This window comes from Leptopilina heterotoma, unplaced genomic scaffold (genome assembly GCF_015476425.1).
Source record: "Leptopilina heterotoma isolate Lh14 unplaced genomic scaffold, ASM1547642v1 Lhet_206, whole genome shotgun sequence".
Lineage (NCBI taxonomy): Eukaryota > Metazoa > Arthropoda > Insecta > Hymenoptera > Figitidae > Leptopilina > Leptopilina heterotoma.
In genome coordinates this window covers 758,608-782,667 of record NW_025110922.1, presented here as the reverse complement: position 1 = coordinate 782,667, position 24,060 = coordinate 758,608, and the positions used below count along the sequence as shown (strand labels likewise).

At 24.1% G+C, this 24,060-nt stretch overlaps 2 protein-coding genes across 2 annotated transcripts; one reads left to right on the top strand and one right to left on the bottom strand.

The window, feature by feature from the left end:
- The first annotated feature begins 766 nt into the window (after positions 1 to 766).
- LOC122501252 (mitochondrial folate transporter/carrier-like) lies at positions 767 to 12,884 on the top strand. Its single transcript, XM_043610580.1, has 6 exons — positions 767 to 1,214; positions 4,250 to 4,403; positions 4,538 to 4,790; positions 4,946 to 5,059; positions 7,194 to 7,339; positions 12,420 to 12,884. Exons 1-6 carry the CDS (start codon positions 914 to 916, stop codon positions 12,607 to 12,609), a joined length of 1,158 nt encoding a protein of 385 aa, XP_043466515.1. The 5' UTR covers positions 767 to 913; the 3' UTR covers positions 12,610 to 12,884.
- Positions 12,885 to 14,824: 1,940 nt separating this feature from the next.
- LOC122501226 (nuclear pore complex protein Nup133) lies at positions 14,825 to 24,039 on the bottom strand. The gene is made up of 19 exons (XM_043610535.1): positions 23,790 to 24,039; positions 23,237 to 23,576; positions 22,752 to 23,069; positions 20,694 to 20,864; positions 20,497 to 20,626; positions 20,170 to 20,352; positions 19,811 to 19,970; positions 19,567 to 19,735; positions 19,129 to 19,288; positions 18,939 to 19,051; positions 18,689 to 18,795; positions 18,364 to 18,580; positions 16,870 to 17,013; positions 16,530 to 16,731; positions 16,267 to 16,426; positions 15,927 to 16,122; positions 15,600 to 15,794; positions 15,255 to 15,477; positions 14,825 to 15,025 (listed from the first exon to the last, which is right to left on the bottom strand). Exons 1-19 carry the CDS (start codon positions 23,882 to 23,884, stop codon positions 14,892 to 14,894), a joined length of 3,417 nt encoding a protein of 1,138 aa, XP_043466470.1. The 5' UTR covers positions 23,885 to 24,039; the 3' UTR covers positions 14,825 to 14,891.
- Positions 24,040 to 24,060: the final 21 nt, after the last annotated feature.

Genomic DNA, 24,060 nt, shown 5'->3' with positions numbered 1-24,060 from the left:
GTAAGTAGTCAGTAAATTTTAAAAACAATTTTATAAATTTTAATTAAATTTACACTAAAATGTCGTCGAAAAGTGTTTTAAACGTCTCAAACGTTTTAAATTACGCGCTGAAATTCCATTGGCTTTGGTATCAAATGCCAGAAGTATTCTGATTGGCCCCCCATAGGTCTTCATACTAAAAATAAAATATGATTCGCTATCATTCACGCGGTAAAATGTTACTATTTTGAAGATAACCAATAAGGTAGTCCAAGTTGGGTGGGGGAAATTCAATATGGCTGACATCAGCTGATTTACCGGAGGACAAACAATGCATTGAATTCAATGGGACAAATCAGTTTTTTAACCATAACTTTTTAAATATTCATTTTTGAACCATAGTGTAATGGAAAATTATTCTTTATTTATCGAAATCTATTTTTTAAAACAATAAAATTAAATTTTTTGGTTTTATTGTTTTAAAAAATAGATTTCGATAAATAAAGAATAATTTTCCATTACACTATGGTTCAAAAATGAATATTTAAAAAGTTATGGTTAAAAAACTGATTTGTCCCATTGAATTCAATGCATTGTTTGTCCTCCGGTAAATCAGCTGATGTCAGCCATATTGCATTTCCCCCACCCAACTTGGACTACCTTATAAACCACTCAGTTATTCCACGCATGCGCAGTGAGGTAAAATCCAAAAGCGGCAAACGCGCATGATCAACACTCGAAACCTAACCTCAAATGATTTAAAATCATTCTGCGCAATCTCGTACAGTGCTTGACTGGTGCTCGTTCCTTAATTTTTCTGTCCTTGTTCTTTGTCTTGCTCGGCCGTAAATTCGTTTGCCTGTTCGTATATTTAAAACTGAATTTATCCTCCCTTGTTTCGGCATGACGCAAATGCTTTTCAACACGGTATTATATGAAATTGCATAAATTTTTTTCAACAGTGCCCGAGAAAGTTAAAGAACGCTTCGCGATATTGAAAAGTGCAACAGTGCCCGACGTGGATCAAAAGGCATGCCGAGGAGCAAATCTGAGTTCTGCTAGTATTTTGGGGAAAGATGCAAACAAAACAGATTTCACCAATTCGGTAACAAACAAGGAAACAATGAATAAAAACAAGACGTTTAATTATGAGCATTTTGTCGCCGGTTTATCCGGTGGCACTATTTCGACAATGCTTCTACATCCATTAGACCTTTTGAAAATCAGATTTGCAGGTAAGAGTTTTAGATTGTAATATATAAAAGACGTGAATTTTAAAATTGTCAGCTGATCGATCGTTCAGACTCCCTTTCACTGATCTTTTCGAGCACGTGGTTTTGTCTGGGTAGAAAGTTTCCCTAGTGTAATATACATATATCAAATTCAACCTTATATGTGTTATTTCCTTTCATTTTTTTATCAAGTCTTGCATCATACTTTTTAGCCTTTAAACTTTGCTCTCTAACCCTTTTTAATGCCAAAATATAACTTTTTTCTACTTGTAATTCTATTATGAGTAAAAGTATTCTATCATATATTCTTATCAAAAATACTATTTTGGGAAAGGAAGTTTTTTATAAAAACGCAAAAAAAAATATACTCCATGTTTTCTGGTCTATACTTTCTAGTTAAAATTGATGGTTTTTTCATTCATGTGCATTTGATTTGTAGAATTCGATTTATTGGTACAAGTCAAGACTTGAATTTTATCGGATGAATCTTGAAGTGTATTTACTTAGTTTGTAATTTGTAACTTGAATATTGAAAAGCATAACTTTGTTCTAGTTAATTGTCTCTTTAATTTATGCCGCATACAAATTTTTAGTCGTTTATTAAATTGTTTTGACTTAGAAAAAAAATTTCCTTGTTCTTTGTGGAATGACGTCACGCGTGAATGTTTCATCTTCTCTAACAAAAATTTTCCTGAAACGATTAACAGTTGCTTTCAACCGGATTTGCCTAATTTGGAATATTATTTTCATTCTGTATATAGAGTGGAGTATTCTTTTATATAATATAAAATATTCGTTTTTAATATAAAATTTTCTTTTATAATATAACATTTTCTTTTATAATATATAAAATATTCTTTTTTAGTGTAAAATTTTCTTTTTTTAATAAAAAATATTCTTTTGTGGTAAAAAATTTTCTCATAATATAAAATACGAATTCGTATAAAATATTTCCTTATAAAATAAAAAATATTCGTTTATATTTTCGAAATTTTCAACTTGTTTATATTTTTTAATTAGTAATCGTATTTTGATATTGCTCTTGAAAACGATTTTGCAATAAATATCTTGGAAATATACCTAATGTGATAATAATCTTAATTATCAATCCACTGGTTGTTTCTTTAAATAGTCTGGAATATTCTATACTTGTTTCCAACGATGCAAGGTGTGAATATGTATACCGAGAAAATGCTTTTATTTACAACGAAATTATAATTTTTGTCAACAAAATTTTTAACTGACTTGAAACTTGAAAAATTATTAAAATTGAAATTTATTATCAAATTATTAATGTGGATTAAAAATAGTCTATTTAGATTTTCAATTTAACAATGAAGCACTATAAGTAATGACGGTTTTGTTTTAAATAAATAAGAGTTATTTCAAAGTGCGAAAATATTCAAGAAATGTGGCATTATCATATAGTTATCTCTATTAAAATATCGTCGAATCGTCTGGCACACAGTAAAATTGTACTTTTATAGCTATTGACGCTATTAACATTTATATTTTACAAAATCTTGTCATTTATTAGATTTATTCAATTTGCCGAATTTTTTGACGTATTTACTTTTTGGAAATTTATGCTTAATTTAGTAATTTAACTTATTCTATTTACTTATTTATTTATTTATTCATTTACTTATTTATTTATTTATTTATTTACTTATTTATTCATTTATTTACTTATTTATTTATTTATCTATTTATTTATTTAAGGTATTTTTTGTGCTTTATTTTTCTAATCTTTTTTTCTTGGATTAATTGTTAATAACAACAGAAAATCATCAATATTATTGTATGTATAAATTTATGAATCAGGCAGAAAATGATAAGATGCCAGGAAATACAGAACAGATAAATATGCTTTATTCGAAAAATCGAAATTCATTGATAGCTAGGAATATTGAATTTTTGGCAGTGATTTAATTTAATTAAAATTAGTTAAAATTAGTTTCAGTTCTTTTTTTATTTTTCAATAGTAGTTTTTTAGTTTTTTTTTTGTAAAAAGTTTATTTATTTTTTATTTATTTAATTATAAATTTGTCCTATAAAAATTGTATTAAATTCAAGAACTAAATTTTCATTTTGAAAAGAACTTTTTTCTACTCAATATTATGTGATTTATGTTACAACGAAACAATTCGTGTTTCAAAAAGATTTATTTAAACTTCTTTTGAGTGGATTTTACGATACAAAAATATTTTGACATTTCGGTAAATTAATTTTTCGAAATATATTCTTTTCCAATTTATTGTAGTTTATTAGAATTTCTATATAATTGTTAATAAATTGTCAATAAATTGTTAATAAATAGTCAATAAATTGTCAATAAATAATCAATAAATTGTCAATAAATAGTCAATAAATAGTCAATATTGTCGATAAATTGACTATAAATTTTATGAACATTGATTTAAAACCTCTGAATGAAATTTCTCGTAATTTTACTGCGTATTTTTATTATAATATTTGGCTTGCTACCAAATCACACGAAGCTTGTCTATTGCGTCAAAAACACGTGGCAAATTTCTTTTTGAAGGATGTTCACAAACCTTGTCTCTCTAGTTTAGAATTTTTTTTCATTTTTGAATTTAGTTATATTATAGTAGTACAATTTTTCGAAAACGAAAAATGATAATAGACAATTGAGTAAAATTTACGTAATTTATTTATTTATTTACTAACACATTAGATATGGAGAAAAAAGAAAAAATCCACTTTTATAGTATATTGATCAATAATGACGATCTTTTTGACCTGTTCCTGATAGTGTAATAAAAAAGCGAAAAATTAATTTTTCTCGACAGCAGAAAATGCTAATTGTTGTTTGTATTATTCTGTTTATCTGTTATGCGTTGTCGTTAATTTTTCTGTTAACTGTTCCAGGAAATAATATATATTTACAAATAAATTGTGTGAAATAATTTCTTTTTTTCTTTACTGGAAATTAGAACATTTTGGAAAAGAAAGATTATAAAAATGTTTCGAATATAGGTAAGAAAATGGAATTAATGACTGGAATTTTTTTTCAGTAAATGATGGAATTATACGAACAATTCCCAGATACGGTGGTCTTGTAAGTGGCATACAAGACATCGTAAGAACGGAGGGAATTCGTGGACTTTACAGAGGTGTCTCGCCCAATATGTTGGGATCAGGAGCATCTTGGGGCCTCTATTTATTTTTGTAATTATTCAATTAACATAAAATAAAAATTTATTTTTTTATTTATTTTTTCGTATCAGTAATGAAAATAAATTTGAAATTAATTAATTTTAATCAAATGAAAACTAATTTAGTAAAATATTTTACTTCTTCAGCTATAGAACCATGAAAAATCGTTTACAAGATGGTGATCCAAACAAAATAATTGGCGTGAAAATGAGTTTATTTGCAACTGCTCAAGCGGGAATATTTACCAATCTCATAACAAATCCATTGTGGGTGATTAAAACACGAATGTGCTTGCAATATTCTGGCGATAGTGCTCTTCCTGAATCACGAAGATATTCTGGAATTATAGATGCAGTGCGAAAAATTTTCAAAACCGAAGGATTTAAGGGCTTTTATAAAGTTAGTTTATTAATCTCCCAATTTTTTTATTATTTATCTTATTTTTTTTTTAATTTTTCAATAAATTTTTATTTTTGAATAAAATATTTTATTTTTTAATAGTTTGTCTATTTTTGATAAAATATATTTTAAAGGATAAATTTAAATATTTACAGGGTTTGGTTCCTGGTATGTTCGGTGTAACTCATGGATGCATTCAATTCGTTATTTATGAAGAAGCAAAACTTAGGTACAATATTTACAAAGAAATGCCACTAGAGACAAAATTAGTAAGTATTCTTCTTTTTTAAAAGTTTTTAATTTTCTTTTCAATCAAGTAATTTATGAAAATATTTTTGAGATTTTTAATAACGAATGTTTCGTTCATTTGAACGATCAAAACTTTTTTGTCACAATTATTACAGAAAAATTAATTTTTTTTAATGAGAAATACGGATAATGTTATTTATTTTGTAAGAAAAATTGGATTTTATTTATTTCAATGTCTTCTTATATGAAGAATTAAAAAAAATTAAAATTTCAATGATTTTATGTCACTTTTGTTCTAATTAGTTCTAATTTTTACAAATTCAGACGTAGAGAATAATTCTTGTGATACAAATTATGCTAGAAATTTTTAGAAATTCTTTTATTTTTCATAATTATGCGTTAAAATGAATTTATTTCTTAATTTTAGAAAATAACATATTTTTTTTAAAGAAATATAATTCTTGCAACTTTCATGATTTTTAATTTAAAATAATTTAATTATTCCACAGGATTTTTATTTTGGAAACTAATTGAATACTTGCGAAGAATTTTATTATTTATGAAAATTATTGAATTCTTGTGAAGAATATGAAAATTCTTAAAAAGTAATTTAATAGTTTCGAAAAATTTTCAATTTTTGCAAAAAACATTTCTTATTTATATGAAATGTAATTGAATTTCGGTGAAAAAATTTAAAAAAAGGTAATTGAATTCTTGAGAAGAACTTTATTAAAATTTTCGAAAACAATTGAATTATTTGAGAGAATTTTATTCAAAGCTTTGAAAATTGAATTCTTTCCAGGAAATAAAATTCAAGTTTAATTATAAATTCTTGCAACAAAATTTTCTTTTTTATATGAAAATAATTGATTTTCTGTGACGAATTTTATTAATTTAAAGAAAACAATTTAATTCCTGTGAAGAATTTGTTTAAAATTTTCGACAATAATTAAATTCTAATAAATATATTTTACTAGAATGTTTGAAAAAAATTGAATATTTTCGAGAAATTTTATTGCAAATTATTGAATTCCTACAAAGAATTTTATTATTTATGCAAATAATGGAATTTTTTCGATGAGTATCATTCAGATTTTTGAAACTAATTGAAATATTTCCAAATTTTTTCAGACAATTGTTTATAGTGTATTGAATTTTTTCAAGAAATTTTATTAAAATTGTATTTAAAAAAAATGAATTGCAGCTAAACATTGTATTATTTATAAAAATAATTGAATTCTTAGAAAGAATATTATTGAAATTTTTTAAAATAATTGAATTCTTTCAAAGTATTTTTTTAAAAGTTTTAAAAATGACAGAATTCTTTCCAAAAATTGTATTAAAATTGTGCTGGAAATAATTGAATTTCTACGAAGAATTTTTTTATTTTTGAAAATAATTAAATTATTTCAAAGAATTTTATGAACCTTTCTGAAAATAATTAAATACTTTTAAAGAATTTTTTTAAACTTCCTGAGAATAATTAAATTCTTTTGAAGAATTTTATTATTTTTGAAAATAATTAAATTGTTTTGAAGAATTTTATTAAAATTTTCTAAATAATTGAATTCTTGTGAGGAATATGAAAGTTCTTAAAAATAATTGAAATTTTTTAAAGAATTTAATTAAACTTCCTGAAAATAATTGAATTCTTTTGAAAAATATGAAAATTCTTAAAAATAATTGAAATTTTTTAAAGAATTTAATTAAACTTTCTGAAAATAATTGAATTCCGTTGAAGAATTTTATTATATATGAGAATAATTGAATTGCTGGGAAGAATTTTATTAAAATTTTTTGAAATTATTAAATTTTAATCTATAGTAAATCAATTAAGAAGCGAATTTTTAAAAATTTTAAACCTGAAATTATTGTCAAATTGATATTTGAATATTTGTTAATATTTGAATTTAAAAATTTTAAGTTTTGTCATTTTCACCTATTAACAATTAATACCGCTTTTTGCGTAGTTTGTAATATTTACTAATAATTTTATTTATTTTTAAGGTGAAAGAAGTTAACAATTTTTTTTTAAAGATATTTATTTATTTGTGAAATTTATTTATTTTTCTTTTGATTTTTATATTGATTTTATTATCAATAAAAATGTTTTTCGAATATTTAAAAGTAAGAAGAAATTTTCTCTTTTTCCAGGGCTACGTGAGTAATGTAGTATTCGCGGCATTATCAAAATTTGTAGCAGCTATTTGCACCTATCCCTATCAAGTTGTGAGGACACGACTACAGGATCAACATCACGATTACAGAGGATCATTGGATTGCATCAACAGGACATGGAGGTCAGAAGGCTTTAAGGGTTTTTATAAAGGCATATCACCATACATGTTACATGTCACACCAAATATACTCGTGGTTATGTTCTTTTATGAAAACTCTAACGATATTATTCCATCAATTAAAAAATTCGTTCTCGGTGTAGATAGTTAGATTAACTCTGCCGTGTAAGTAAGACACTTCAACTGCTGATAGCAGAGATCTTTGCAGAAAAAGCAAAAAAAAAAAATTAATAAAACTCACAGTACTTATTTGTTATAGATAAATACTATCCTTGACTGAAAAAAAAACAAAACTGACTCTAAAGGCAAAATGCATCATGCAGTTTGCGTGCTTTCTTATTTCCTCGGCAGAATTAAATCTTTCTTGTATATATTTTTTAAATTAGTGAAAATAATTCCCGGACACATTTAACGTTTTTTGTCAGATGTTTTACAATTTACACTCAAAGGAAAAAATTGCTCTAAAAAATATTCTCCAATTGTCTTCTACTAAGGGAGCAATTTTTTTTTCCTTTCTTGAGTGTCTCATCTGTAAATTCGTTATTGTTGTCAACGTTTTAAACGCTAAGGGCACATTAAGCAAATAATTGTCTATTAATGTGACAGAAGAATCTATTTTTTCTTTTAGAAATTTTTGTAAATAATTTCGGATTTCGAAAACAAAAAGTTTTGTCATTTTTTTCGTTTCGAGTCTCTCGAGAATATTTTTGTTTTTTTAGAGAATGCACACGTGAATCAGTATTACAAATGTAATATGTAAAATATTTCGTTTCATTTCTAAGTTTAGATCTGGAAACTTCTGACACATAAATCTTAATGTTCTCTGAAGATTAGGAAAATTAAAAACTTTACTTATTGCTGTCTTCTATTAAAAAAAAAGAGGGTAGAAATCGTCTGTGTTGAAAGTGTTATTTCAATATGGTTGTGTTGCATTAATTGATAAACTGTGAATGTATCGGGTTATTATCACAACTATATAACTACATTTCCACAAACTCCTTTCGTTGATAAGACAATATTGCACTTTAGCAAAAACTGAAATATTTTCGATTTTTTCGCTTTTGTAGTTCTTTTTCTAATTTATTTTTTCAAAATTTCTTTTTTTAATAAGAAAGCTCTCTAAATGAAATGTATTAATTTACTTTTTGGAAAAATTGTAAATTTTAGAATTAGAAATTTAATGGAAAGGTTAAAAATAATTCAAGGATCTATTCTTTTTTCTAGTAGTTTTCTAGTAGTTTTCTAGTAGATTTCTAGTAGACTTTTTTTAGAGAATTATTTTAAATGTAGTTTAATATAAAAAACTTCCATATTATTTTTGATACTGTGATTTTTAACGATTTGTCAATTATCTGAATTGTTTATTTCGAAAAGAGCTTATTTTTAATCCAAAATGGTTATTGTGTATGTACAAGAAATTAAACTACTTAAGCGGTGTTTGTGCATGTTTATCTTGATGTGATTCCCTCACATGAAGAGGGTAATTAGAAATGCAAAACTTATTCAATATTATTCCTATTAGTTGATAAGACTAATATGCAATAGACTTAGGATACAATTTATAGAAAAAAAATGAAATTGTGTTTGGAAAATTATCCTTTTTTTCCTAATAATAATTATATTACTTTTTCAACTTCGACAGTCTATGCTCAAAAAAAATTTTTTTATTTCTCTTCAAAAAGAGAAAAGAATATTGTATCTAGAAAGAACGCTTTGAAAAATGTTTTTATTTTCATCTATTAATTAATTTAATAGAAACATTTTCGTTCTCATTCTGAAATTAAAGAATTTATTTAATTTACAGAATGTATTTTTAAAGTTTCTTTGTTTTTTTTTTACTTTATATTATCAGAACGTAATTTATTATATATTTTTATTATTGATTTTAATAAGTAGAAAAATTTCTAATTTTAATAATTTGCGGATAATTTTAAAGTAGGGAGAAAAATGTCAACAGATTTTCAATAATCTGAATTTATTTCTAAAAGTGGGAATGTAGCTCAGAATTAATTTGTATTATATAAAATATGGCGTTCGATACGATACATTTAACAAAGAAAAAAAAATAGTTAAATAATTACTAAAAGAAATTAACAATGGTTATTTGAATTTAAAAATAGCCTTTTTATTATTATTATTAATGAAAATTGACAATTACAATTTAATTACAATTTCTAGTAATTAAATTTTTCGAAAAAAAAACAAGATAAATACGAGTTGGACCTTTTCGTGTTTTGAACTAATATTTTTCATATAAATACGTATTATATTTGAAAACTTATATATTTTGTCTCTACATTGGTAGTAATTATTGTCGTCGATTAAATTCGTGATAAGAATTTCATGCGATGAGCATTCTAAAAATATATTTACATTAAAAAATAGTGTTAAAGTTTCTTGTCACGCCAACTTGTAAATAATAGGAGAAATTTATTTATACGATTTCTTTCAACTGTAAATAACATTATATTGGCTTTAAAAAAGAAAAAAAAAATGGGAAAAATTAATTTCAAAACGCTGGCACAAAAAAATGTGTGTTTTAGTTATTAATAAAATTCGTTCATTAGAAATTATTTCGTTTTCAATTTAGGATTGAGCATTTTTTTTCAAGTTTATTATTACAGGCTTCGGATAGTTTGACTTTTTTTTACTACATATGTATTTTCAAAAAAAGGCGGCTCTTTTCTCGACTTATTTTTAAAAAATGAATCTTTTTCGATTTTTTCTCGAAATAAACAAAATAAGAATTTTTTTTAAGTATAAAAGGAAACTAATTTGTATTTTTATAGTGTGAAAAATAATTGTAGTCGTAAAATGTATTTTGAGATTTCAAAAGTTATTATTGAATAAATTTCTGTTGATAATTAAATTTTTTCAATCAATTTTTGAATAATTTTAATAGTAAATTTTGAAAATAATCAAATTCTCAAAAATTTTAATAAAAATTCTACAAAAAAAGATTTGAAAAAGAAATTTAATGAAAATTATTTTTTAAAAATTAAATTAAAATACATATTTTCAAAAAATGCAATTCTTAGAATTTTTTAATTATAATTTTTAATACATTTTTTCAATTACATTTAATTTTTAAAGAATTTTAAGTGCAAATTTTGAAAATTCTTGCATTCTCAATAATTTTAATGCAAAATCTTCAAATTAAAATTTCAAAAAAGTAAATAATAATTGAAAGTTATATTAAAATATTTTTAAAAGACAAATATAATTCTTGAAAGTTTTTCATTAAAATTTTCAAAGTTCGTTTACATATTTTCAATTACAATTTTAATTGCTAATTTTGAAAATAACTGAAATCTCAAAAATTCTAAAGGAAAAACCTTTAAATTAAAATTTAAAAAATGAAAATAACGAAACTTATCTTTAAAAAGTTGTATAAAAATATTATTAAACAAATAATTTATAAAATTTTGTGATTATAATTTTTTAAAATTCAATTCTAAAAATTCTAATTTTTTAGAATTATTATTAAAATTTTAGAGAAAACAATCATTTTAAAAATTTTTGATTAAAATTCTTCAAAAAAATGATTATTTTTATATATTTTCTAAAATTGTTGTTAAAAAAATTAATTATTTTCGAAAAACTACAATTACTATAAATTTTTAAATTCTATTATCTTTCAAAAAAAGTAAATTAAAATTTTTAAAAAATCTACTTTTTTAATTATTATTAAAATGCTGGAAAAAACAATCGTTTTTAAAATTTTTGAATTAAAAATCTTCAGCAGATGATTAGTTTCTTAAATAATTGTCCAAGAATTTTTTAAAGAAATTCAATTATTTTCCATAAATTGCAATTATTACAATATTTTTAAAAAACTAATTCTGGAAAATTTTTTTATCATTTGTAAACAATGTTCTTCAAAAACTTGACTATTTTTTAATATTTTACAAAAATTCTTTTAAAAAATTCAATTACTTTCAAATTTTTTTACTAAACTTAAATTATTTGGAACTTTTTCAATAATATATAATTAAAATTCTATTATTTTACAAAAATGATTTAAAAATATATTTTTAAAAAACTAATTTTGAGAAGTTTTTTTATTATAATTTAAAAAAAAATCAATTATTTTCAATTACATATTTGCAGTAATTCACTTTAATAACTTAAAAAAAATATATGAAGACTTACAAATGTTATAAAAATTTATTAATCAATTATTATAAAAAATTGAATTTTTATATTTAAATAATTAAATTCTCTAAGAGATTTCGGAAAATTATTAAAAATTATTGATTTAAGGAAGAAGTTTCGTTAAAAATTGTAGAAAATAATTAAATTTTGAAAGAGTTACTGTTGTAATTTTTTAAAATAATTAAATTTCAGAAAGTTTGAAATTTAAATTTTAAAAAATTTTAATTCTTGTGGAAAAATTAAAAATAATTTGAATATTTATTTAACAAAATTATTCAAGTTTTGAATAATTGAATATATAATTCAATAAAATCAGTGAAAAATCAGGAAAATACAAAATAAAATTTTTCTGACTACACTGAAAATACTTTTTTGACTTTTTTTATATCTATGTATAATCGACTAAAAGCGATTATTTTGCGCCTTAAAGTCAATCCTAGGCCTGTTACATTAACGTTTAACATTTTTTAATCTCTAAAATTTGTTAAATAATTAAAAATCATTGTTTCTAAACCCCTTCATCAAACTCATAATCTTTCTCATTAGAATAAGTTATTAGTTAGTCAATATCAACAATAATTGTTATCAATAATGATGTATTAATTAAATCTTGAGAATTTCTTCTCATGTGTCTCCCCCCTTGGTAAATGTGAAACCAGCAGCAGTACGATTTTTGAATTTTCAAGATTTGTTGCTGATGTAAAGAAAAAATTCACAATTTAAATATAATATATTTTTAACTTTTAATTTCTTTCGAAGACCTCGAAATTTGAAAGCGTACTTGACATCAAGAATCGTACGCAGGTCTCTTTCCAAAAAATTTTTTTTTTAATAATTGATTTTTATTTTTTTTAGCTTTTAAAAATAAAAAAAGAAAATTTAAAAAAAAAATTAGTATGAACGTATTGCTGGTGGTTTTTTTTTGCAGGTTTGAAGGTTGCCGCGGCTTTTACAAGGGTTTGAGTATGAATCTATTAAGAGTGGTCCCTGCTACCGTTATCACTCTAGTAGTCTATGAAAATGTAGCACATTTTCTCTTAGGCCTGAAGAAACCAAATGTTATTGAGGGAACTTCTCCGAACACACTTAAAAATAAAGAGAAATTAGTTGAATCGTGATCACTTCTCAAGAATTCCACAAGGCTTTAGAAAATTCTCTGCACAAGAAAAGAAGTAAAACAAAGGCTGAGAGAGTGAAAATTAAGTCACAAATTACGTTTTTTTGTAAGTAAGAAAGAATAAGGTATTCTATTAATTTTAATTACACGATAGTTTTATTTTTGTTTGAAATTGGACGGAAAATTTTGAAAGACGTCGTACAATTGATATTCACCTCAAATTGTTATATTTGAATTAATATTTTATAATTGGATTAAAGAGATTTTCGCTCAAAAGTATATTTTTTTAATTTAAGAAAATTCCAGACATTAGGAAAATTTCCTCTAGGTATTTTTTTTAACTAATTAGATTAGATTTAAACTTCTGATTCTAATTAGTCTCTGTTAGTTTAATTAATTTAGACTATTTCGCCTGAAGTAATATTTAGTCAATTTTCAGACAAAAATATTTAATGGAAAGTATTTATTTATTATTTTATTATTCAAAACTGGATTATCAAAGTTGACATTGTTTTAAGTTATTTATAATTAAAAACTAGTATTTAAATTTTCCACTGATAAATTATTTCAATGGAACTATTTTTAAACGATAATTATATTTATCGTACAAGTTGTCCTATTTTTATTTTTATTTACAATATATTTTGTCACTTTTTCAAATATGAATACTAAGTCAATTATTTATTATGTTATTTTATTTTTTATTATATTTTATATTTTTTATTATTTTATTTTGTATGGATATTTTTTTATCCTATTTTCAAAAAATTTTAATTACGATTTTTTAAAAGTTTTTGCATAAAATTTACTTTATAGAATTAAAATAACAGAAAATTCTGTTATTGTCAAAATTCAAGGGGAATTAATTTCACTAAAACACTAATCACATTATTTACGAATTAATTGTCAAATTTTTGACGTGATAATTTGAAAAAATTAAAACAATTTGGAATCAAAAAGCTCTAACTTCACCAGGGTTGCCACAGGTCAGGGAAAAGTCAGGAATTTTTATTAAAAGTACTGAAATTTTTTTTTTCTATTTCTGACCAGAATGGATTTTTTAAAATTGTTTAATTATTTCAAAAGTTTTAACCGCAATTATCTTGATAAATAACAAAATTCTTCACAGAAATTCAATTACTTTTAGGAATTTTTATAAAAATCTTTGCAAAATTCAATTATTTTCATAAAAAAAACAATATTCATCACAAGAATTCAATTATTTTTAAAAGTAATAAAATTCTTCGAGGAAATTCAATTATTTTTAGAAATTTTAACGAATATCTCGTCAAGAATTCAATTATCTTTATAAATAGCAAAATTTTTCGCCAAAAACTCAATTATTTTTGAAAATTTAATAAAATTCTTTGCAAAATTTCAATTATTCTCTATAGTTTTTCGCAATTCAATAATTTTTAATATTTCGTAAAATTTATCAAAAGATTTAATTATTCAAAAAAATTTTTGATTCAATTCTACGAAAACATTCAATTATTTTCATAAATAATAAAATTTCATTTAGGAATTCAATTATTTTCATCGCAAAATTTCAAATATTTTTAATACTATTTTAAATAAATTTCTCGAAAAATGCAATTATTCTAAAAAATTTTATTAAAACTTTAAGAAAGAATTCAATTTTTAAGAAACATTCAACAATTATTGATTAAAATAATGAAATTCGTTGCATTATTTTAAATTTATTTAAAAATGAATTTCGGATAATAATTTAATATTAATAGCATTATAGCATGAATTTTTAGAAGTAATTGATTTTTGAAAAGGTTTCAAATTCAAATCTTTGGAAATTTATATTTTTCATACTTTTAACTGAAAATATTGTAAAATTAATTTTTTTGAAAAAGTTTATTTCAATTTTTTTTTGAAATTATTTGAAGTTTTTATTTTCTAACATATATTATAATATTGAAGATTTTCCGAATTATTGATGTTTTTGAATAATTTTGCAATTAAAGAAATTCGCAAATAAATGTATTAGAACATTTTTTTTGGGTATCTAATAATTTTTAGAGTGAATCAGAATATTCTTTGGGGTCAGGGAAAATGTCAAAATTTTGTCTGGAAATCAGGGAAAAACAAAATTAAATTTTTGTGGCAACGCTGTTCTCGTAAGAGCAGAATATATTGATTATTATTATATTTTAGAGAGAATAATAACTTATTTACTTGATTCATTTACTTTGATAAAAAAATTCTTTATGCAAAAATGAAAATTTATTGTGAAATCTGTCAATTATACACCCACAATAGGATTGTTCTTAATTAATAATTATGATAAGCGTACTCGTAGACTAACTTAATTAGATATTGGAAATTACTGGAAGCGGCGAGATCTCCTAATTCTTGTTCAGCAAGTAGTAAATCGACCGATGGAAGGAAAGTTTCGATTTTGTTACCTTTAAATAAAAATTCGTATGAATTAAATTAAGTTAAGTTAAATTAAATTATATTATATTACATTAAATAAAGTAAAAAATTTAAGAATTGAAAACAAAGAAAATTGTGATAAAGGAGAAAAATTAAAAAAATGAACAAAATCAGAGAAAAAAAATTGAAGGAAAATAGGAATTGGAACGATGTAGATTGGAAATAATTGCTAGAAAAAGTATGTTACTGAATTCTTACCCATAAAATGAGTGAGATCCATCAGTTTAAAGAACATTGTATCTTGCACCTGCTGCTCTGGATTTTTTGTCACAATATCCCACTTATCTCGTCGAGCCACTCGCGCCCATATTCTCAATTTTAATGGCGCTTTCTCCTCTTCCTGTTCCACAAAGTCTAACAAATCTAGAGCCTTCTTGAAGTCATATTCATTGGCAACTTCGTTTTCCTCACAAGTGTACAACTGGAAAATATTTCAAAATAGATATTTTTATGAAATTAATCAATTTATATAAAATTTAAATATTTATTTATTTGTACAAAATTAATTAATTTTGTTTTAAAAGCAAAGAAAAAGAAACTCACAATAATCAGCTCAGTCGGTGTGAGTACTCGAAGTTTATCAATATCGTATCCGTAACTTGCAAGCACTTGAGCTGGCAAATCTTCCTGATGAGCAATCAGTGACAGTTCTCTATTTATTCTATTTGTACAATCCTTTATTTCATTCTCGGGTTCATCAGAGGCCAATAAGGCAAGTTTTGCAAGTGATAGCATTGTCTGAAATATTTATGAAAATCTAAAGAACTTCTAATTTTTCAATTAGGGGAAAATAGAAAATAGTCTCTAAATAGGAAACTAGGTTTTTATCTAAGTATAAAAATTGATAATTATTATTTTTCTGAAGATAACCTTTTTTCTGGTAACAAGTTCACTTTCTTGAGTGGATAGAGAATGGAGTGTATTGGCAGCGAGACGCAATTCGTCCGTCAACGCTGTTTGCACCCAAGATATTGAGGGATGTTCGGATAATCTTTCCGTTAATTCAGGAGCTCCACCTCGTCTGCATCTTTCTATTAATTGCCCTTGTCGACCGTCTTTTACATACCTGAAAAAAATGGTCAATTTCTCCATTTAAGATTCATTATTAGAATATTATTCTATCATTAGATTTTAGAATATTATTTTAATTAGATCATTAGATCCACTTCGTCAATGGAATTCATCATTAGGGATTTTCAACACTTATTACCATGAGAAGAGAAATCCTACAAAATCGTGTGAGGCAAATCTCTCCATGTAACTGTCGAGGCGATTTTTATTATTCGTTAGTTCGCAAATTTGAACCAAAGCCGCGAAATCGTAGTACTTTTCAGCAAGCATTGCCGCATTTTCATATTGCTCTTCTTTAACTGTAAGAGAAAATTTATTTAATCGAAAAAATTTTTTTTTTTTGGTAAAATAAATAAAAATATTAATAAATAAAAATACTTATTTTGGAATAAAATAACTTACCAAGCGGCTGAATTAAATTGGTCCTCTCTGTCTCGTATTGTTTAAGTAAAATTTCAAACTTTTCAGTTCCACGAATACTCTCCAAATGGCATTTTCTTCCATCGAGTATTAAATCAATGAGACTGACTAGTTGTTCGTATAGAGCATTTCTAAGAGAAGAGTCGTTAGTTCCAACTACACCGTGTTTTAGAGTTAAAGATTGCTAAAAAAAAGGAGAATTTCAGTAATCAGTAATTTGTTAATAGTCAAGTTTTTGGATCTTAATCAATAGTAATAATCAGTAATGGTTCAAAATTATCGAAATTATATTAAAAATTAGAATCTATCTCTTCAAACAAACCATTGTATTTAGACAAGTTTTTAAACCGTGCTTTCCGGTAGCAGCCGTCCAGGGTAAATATTCGGCAATTCCGCTCGAACATCTTAAAGGAGCAAATTTCTCTGCATTGTACTGTCTGTATTTTACAACTTCGTGCATTATACTCTGTTAAAAAAATAAAATTTAGTTAATTTCAGTTAATAGTTAATTACTTAATTAATAAAATTAATGTATTGAAAATAATCGAATTGTTGCAAAGAATTTTATCAAAAAATATAATAATAGAATTCCTTCAAAGAATTTTATTATTTAGGAAAATAATTGAATTCTCGCGAAGAATTTTGTTAAAATTTTTGTAAATTCTAATTAAATTCTTCTTGAAGAATTTATTTGAATTTTTTTTTAAATAATGAAGTTTCTTCAATAATTGTAATTAAAATTTTTGAAAATAATTGAATTTTATGAACAATTTATCTCAAGTTTTTAAAATAATCGTGTTTGTTAATAACTGAAATTTGAACATTTTTAATTATTGAATTTTATTAAAAGTTTAGAAAATAATTGAATACTTTTGAAAAATTTTATACCGAATTAAGAAAAAAATTGAATTGTTTCGTGAAATTTTTTTGAAAACAATTGAATTTTTGCAATGAATTTTACTATTTATAAATATATGATTTAATTTTTTCAAAGAATTTATTAAAATGTTACCAAATAATTGAATTCTACTGTAATTTTTTATAACGAATTAAGAAAAAAATTAAATTCTTTCGTCAAGTTGTTTTGAATATAATTGAATTTTTGCAAAGAATTTTACTATGCATAAATATAATTGAATTTATTAAAATTTTAGAAAATAATTCAATTTTTTCGAAAAAATATTATTAATAATTAAAAAAAATTGTATTCTTTCATGAAATGTTATTAAAGTTTGTTTGAAAACAATTGAATTTTTGCAAAGAATTTTACTATTTATAAATAAAATTGAATTGTTTTGAAGGATTTATTAAAATTTTAGAAACTAAATTGAATTCTTTATTTTCTTCGAAGTATTTTATAACGAATTAAGAAAAAAATTGAATTCATTCGTGAAATTTTTCTAAAAATAATTGAATTTTTGCAAATATTTTATGATTTAAAAAAATAATTCAATTGTTTCCAAGGATTTATTCAAATTTTAGAAAATAATTGCATTCATTCGTGAAATTAAATTAAAATTTTGTTTAAAAATAATTGAATTTTTGCAAAAAATTTTACTTTTTGTAAAAATAATTGAATTTTTACGAAGAATGATATTATTTATGAAGAAAATAATTTAATTCTTGCAGAGAATTTTATTAAAATTTTTAAAATTAATAAAGAAGAATAATTAATTAGTAAATTAGTTAATAATTGCATTGTTTTAAAGTTTGAATATTAAATTATTCAAAAATTCATATTTGAAAATATGGATATTAACAATAGTTAATTTATCCAAAGTAGTAGTTTGTAAATTGTTAAGTAGTTTTTTCTTACCAAAAGAATGGAATTAATGTGCATTATATATTGAGCAACTTGAAGTGTTGGTCTCTCTGATTGCGTCACTTCGACTGCACTTTCTACCAAATTTGGCAAAAATCTATGAACAGTGCTCACTTCACGATAAAAAATATCGTGTGAACTGAGTTCGTCTGACACGTAAGCTTCGGGCTTCAAAGTTTTCTCTATTATTGCATCGACAATGTCTGAAAATCTAATTGACATTGCTCTTTTACAAAGTATTCTAATTAGCTTAAATAATTAAAATTCCTTGTTTTTAAAAATATGTTAAAAAAAAAAGTTTTCTAAAATTTTTGCCCACCTCTGTTGAATATTATAAATTGATAGAGATGCAACAACTTTTTCAGCATACTCAGCTAAAACGAATGAAGTCGACATAATTATTCCTCTGTATGAAACGGCACAAAACTGAAAAAAGATAAAATTTTTACAAACTTGTAATCTAAACATTTTTTCTCAAAGAAAAAAAAGTATACGCTTGTAAACTATTTATTTAAAATTTCTTTGTATTCTTTGTGGTTTGAATTGCAGGTATTTATTTTTTAACTTACTCTATCCCACAGGCCGTATTCCTTCAAAAATGTTATAAATAGATCCAAAGCCTTTTGTTTAGCTTCCAACTGATGAGGAATGTGCATTGATGTTACGGAATTTAATGTTATAGCTGTAAAACGAAATTTGTATTATAAAAACTCACAAAATTGAAAAGTAGGCGATAAAAATAGAAAAATGGTGACTGACACAAATCTCGATGATTCGTCCATCGAGGATCATTAGCAGGATAATCGTCGATTAAATCCTTCGCTACTTTTAAGATAAGAGTATCAAGATTCGCATCAACGTCCATAACTGGCTCCTCTTGTAATGGGAAAAGTTGCGAAAGTATCTCCTCGCATTGCGCCTAAATTAGGTAATTTAAATTTAGCATAAACTTAAATTAGAGCAATTTAAAAAAAGTACATAATTTAAAAAAAACATAATTTTTTATATAGGTGAGAAAAAATAATTCTTTCCGAGTCAAATCAAAAGAAAAATAACTTCTTTTTTATCGTTTCGACGATAACAATCTGACCGAGAGATAAATTCTACTTTATATATAATTTTTTATGGTTTGAAAATAAAATATATAATAAAACGTTGAGATTAACGAAAAAGTGAAATATTCTTAAAAAATGTCACCTTGTTCTGACGCAAGCGAAGGAGAAACGCAGCTCGCAATTGTGCACAAGGATCCGATCTACAAAACATTTCTTGCAGTTCCTCGTTACTTGTTACTGTGTAAAAATTCTCTCCTGCTAGACTTGCGTTACAACTGTAGTCCACACTCGCACTCACGTCCGAATAACTTCTGCATAAAAGAAGAGAAAATTATTAAATGCAAAAAAAAAAAAATAGAGGAAATAGAAATATCGTATTAACTAACGCGTTGAAATCTTGAGTTGTGAAATCATTTGGTATAATTGAAACAAGTCCGAGATTTCTAGTGAACAGAACAGGAGTTCCAGAACATAGAGCTCCACCGAGAATACTGTCCTCTCCTCCTCTGACTATGTCGACTTTATCCTGTTCGTGTTCCACGAGTGCTGAAAAAAGTAAAAATTTATTACAAATATGTTTAGTTAATTTTTTAACTAATTAATTATTCTAGTTCATTTAATTTGAATGTTAGACCAAATTTTATAATTTAAACTCCATACGATAATAATATTAGTTACCGACACAATTTGCCACCAATAATTTAGTAAAAAAGTCAAAAATTTGTTAATTTCTATAGCAACTTACTGTTTATTATAATAACATTGTGCTGATTGTAAATAATTGCCTCCCACGCAGAGAGAATGAAACGATAGGACAAAACAACGTCCAAACAAACAGGGTCCTCGTGATATATGAAATGTCCAAGTTTCACCGGCATAAACCACTTGAATGCGTTCGCCAAATTAGTTCCACTGAGAGAAACAAAACCTGAAAATCACCTTTATTACTGATTGTCTCAATTTTTTTTAATTTTTACATTATCATCAAAAATGAGAAGGTTTTGGATTTTTTTTTGTAGTTTTATAAACATTTTTTTTTTAATATTGAAGAATTACTAAAATAATATTTTACCGATAGCAAAATGTATCGTTGGAGAAACATCTGGACTATGCGCAGCCACTAATAGAACAATTCCTTCCTCGTAAGGTTGCATGTCAATCAACCACGTGTCCATGTTTTGAGGACTGCAAGCACTCGATTCCTAAAAAGTTACATGCTAAATTAATTAATTCGGTTCGAATCGAATTCTTTCAACAACAAAAAATTACCCAGATTCTTCGTTGAAAAGCTTGTGACACAATTTGACCGACATCCTCGTCAAACTCCATTTTCTCCTGCTCTCCTTGCGGAAAGGACCAATATTGTAAGGAGGAGCCGGCGAGAATCAAAACCCTCGATCCCTTCTCTCCGAAATTTGTGCAAATAACCTTGACTAATTTCTGAAAACGAAAAGCAAGAATTATTAATTAAATTCAAAAGAATTTATTTGAAAATAATTAAAAATATTACGTTCATCAATAATAAGAATAAATACAATAAATTACTAAATAATTGATTTGAAAACATGTAGCAAAAAATAGCTTTGAGACTGAAAAAATAGTAAAAAGTAGCTATAGAAAAATTAAATTTAACGATTGAAAAAACACGTTTTCGTCGATTCAATATACAAACAAAGTAAGATACTTTATTCAGAATTATTAAAAAAATTTGATTATATGTATTTTTCTGATTTCCAGAAAGAATATTAACTTCTTTTCTTATTAAGAGAATAATTTCAATTTTAAATTTTTGTAAAATTCAATTATTTTCCAAATTTTTAGTTAGAATTCTTCAAAAATATGATTATATTTAAAAATAATTTTTAAAGGGAAGAAATAAAATTTTTTAAAATAGAAAATTTATTATTTGGCAAAATTTTCAATTAATTGGAATTTTAAATTAATCTTTTCAAATTATTTACGCGAATTTAACTAACTTGAAATAATCATAATTACAATTTTGCAAGAATAATTTTTTTGACTTGAATAATTTTTGTTAAATAAATATATTCATAATTGAATTCTTTCAAAGAATTTTTACGAAATTTTTAAAAATAATAATTGAATTTTTCCAGGAATTCTATTAAAATTGTATTGAAAATATATAAATTCCTACAAAGAATTTGATTACTTATGAAAATAGTTCAATTCTTACAACGAATTTTATTGAAATCTTTTTAAATAATTGAATTTTTTTGGAGAATTGTTTTAAACATTTTTTAAATATGTAATTAAATTTTTTCCAGCAATTTAATTTCAATTATATTAAAAATAATTGAATTCTTGCGATGAATTTTATTATTTGCGAAAATAATTGAAATCTTACAACGAATTTTATAACAAATTTTTAAAAAATTAAATACTTGAGAAAATGTTTATTAAAATTTTAGAAAATAATTGAGTTTTCTTGAGTAATTTTTTATTGGAAATTTTAAGAATAATTGGATTCTTTCGGAGAATTTTATAAACATTTTTTTAAATAATTAATTTTTTTGGAAAAATTTTATAAAAATTGTAATTTTAATAATTGAATTTCTGTGAAAATTTTATTGTTTATGAAAATAATAAAATTCTTATAAGGAAATTTATCAAAATTAATTTAAATAATTGAATTTTTTCGAAGAATGTTAATAAAATTTTTAAGAATAATTGCATTTTTCGAAAAATTTATTTAAAATTCTATTAAAAAGAATTTAAAACCTGCGTGAATATGAATAATTGTATTAAAATTTTTATAATTTACTTTTTTATTCAAAATTCAAAAAATAATAGAATACTTTCGGAATTTAATTACAATTATATTGAAAATAGATGAATTCATAGAAAGAAATTTTATCAAAATTATTCAAAATAATTCATTTCTTTCGGAAAAATTTTATAAACATTCTTTTTAAATAAATAAATTAGTTTTTTTTTTGTAAAAATTATATTTTAAATTGAATTGTCGTAAAAATTGTATTATTTATGAAAATAATTCAATTTTTGCGAAGAATTTTATAAAATATTATTTTAAATAATTTAATTCTTTTGTGAAATTTTATTAAAATTGTATTGAAATTATATAATTGAATTCATTAAAGAAATTGTATTAAAATTGTATTGAAATTATATAATTGAATTCATTAGAGAGATTTTATTAAAATTATATTTAAAATAATTGAATTCTAGCGAAAAATGTTCTTCAAATTTTTTGAATTGTTTCTAAGAATATTATTAAAATATGTGAAAATAACTTTTGTATTGTAACTATTAGCGGATTTAAAATATTGCAAATGAAATAATTATTACCGTTTCCGTAACAGGAGATTGTGGTATTGCTCCAAAAATAAGAGAAGACATTCTTCGACCGATTCCACCAAGCCATCCTTGACTTGTACGCAAAACACGACAAGAAATTGTATTTTTTCCATTCACAAATTGTGGCTGAAGAAGGGCAACCGTACAAGTTGTTGTGGCAAGAATGCAACCATGACCAGGAACATAAGTCAAACAATCGACCTCTTGACCGGCGAGTTCGGCACTAGTTTCTACCGATGAGCCCTCGTGAGATACACTCGTCCAAAATCTAACAACTCCTTCTGGTGAAACTGCCATACAACTCGGAACCTAATAAATTATTCACAAGTTTTTTCTATTTAATATTTTTTTAATATTAATATTAATTAAGTAATCGAATATAAAATATTCACAAGTTTTTTAAAAATATTTTATTAATTTTAATTAAATAATCGAATATCAATTGTTACGAATTTTATTTTTTAAAATATTCAAACCTGGTGTCCGGGCGGAAGCCAGACAGCAATACATTCTGCCTTGTGTGCGAGATCACTTTGAGGCAAAAGAAGTTCGCGACACTGACTTTTAAACGTTCGCCTTTGTTTGATGTCGTGAATTGTTGTTTTACACTGCCAGACAAGTAGACGTCGTCCACATACAAGCCATACCCATCCATCCACCGAGACTCCGACACTGACAGCGGCATTTCGATCAACAAATGTCAGTGTCTCAGTCACCAAGACCGGCAAAGACGATCCAAAATTTTCCACTATGTGACCAGCAGTTCGACAGATAATCTGTGTCGACTGATTTGAACGTCCCGATACACTCAAAGTACTAAAAAAAATATTTAACTCCAAAAGATCAAAAATTTTCTATAAACAATTTACACCCGGTAACATAACCTATAATTCGAAAAAATAACAATACAGAATCGAGTCAAATTCTTCAAAACAATATTAAGTTTACCCTTAGTGTCTAATTTCTCGGTAAATAAATTTGAGCTAAAGAAGAAATGAAGAGCTAAAGAAAAAGAAAATATATACTTACGAACTATTTCTTTTTAAAGATTGTACCATTGGCACTCGTTTTCTAGGTGAATTAAAACTTTTACCAATCAAACCTCCGATACTTTTTCGATCCATTTTTATATTTATTCTAAATTCTAACTAATTTATCGACAATAATTACAAAAAGACACTATAAACAATTTATTAAATAAAAATATATCAAAATTGTGCAATCAGTCAGTGATGCTTTACGATCATTTAAAGGTTATGTTTCCACGATGACGGCAAAATACGCGCCTTTAAAATTTAAA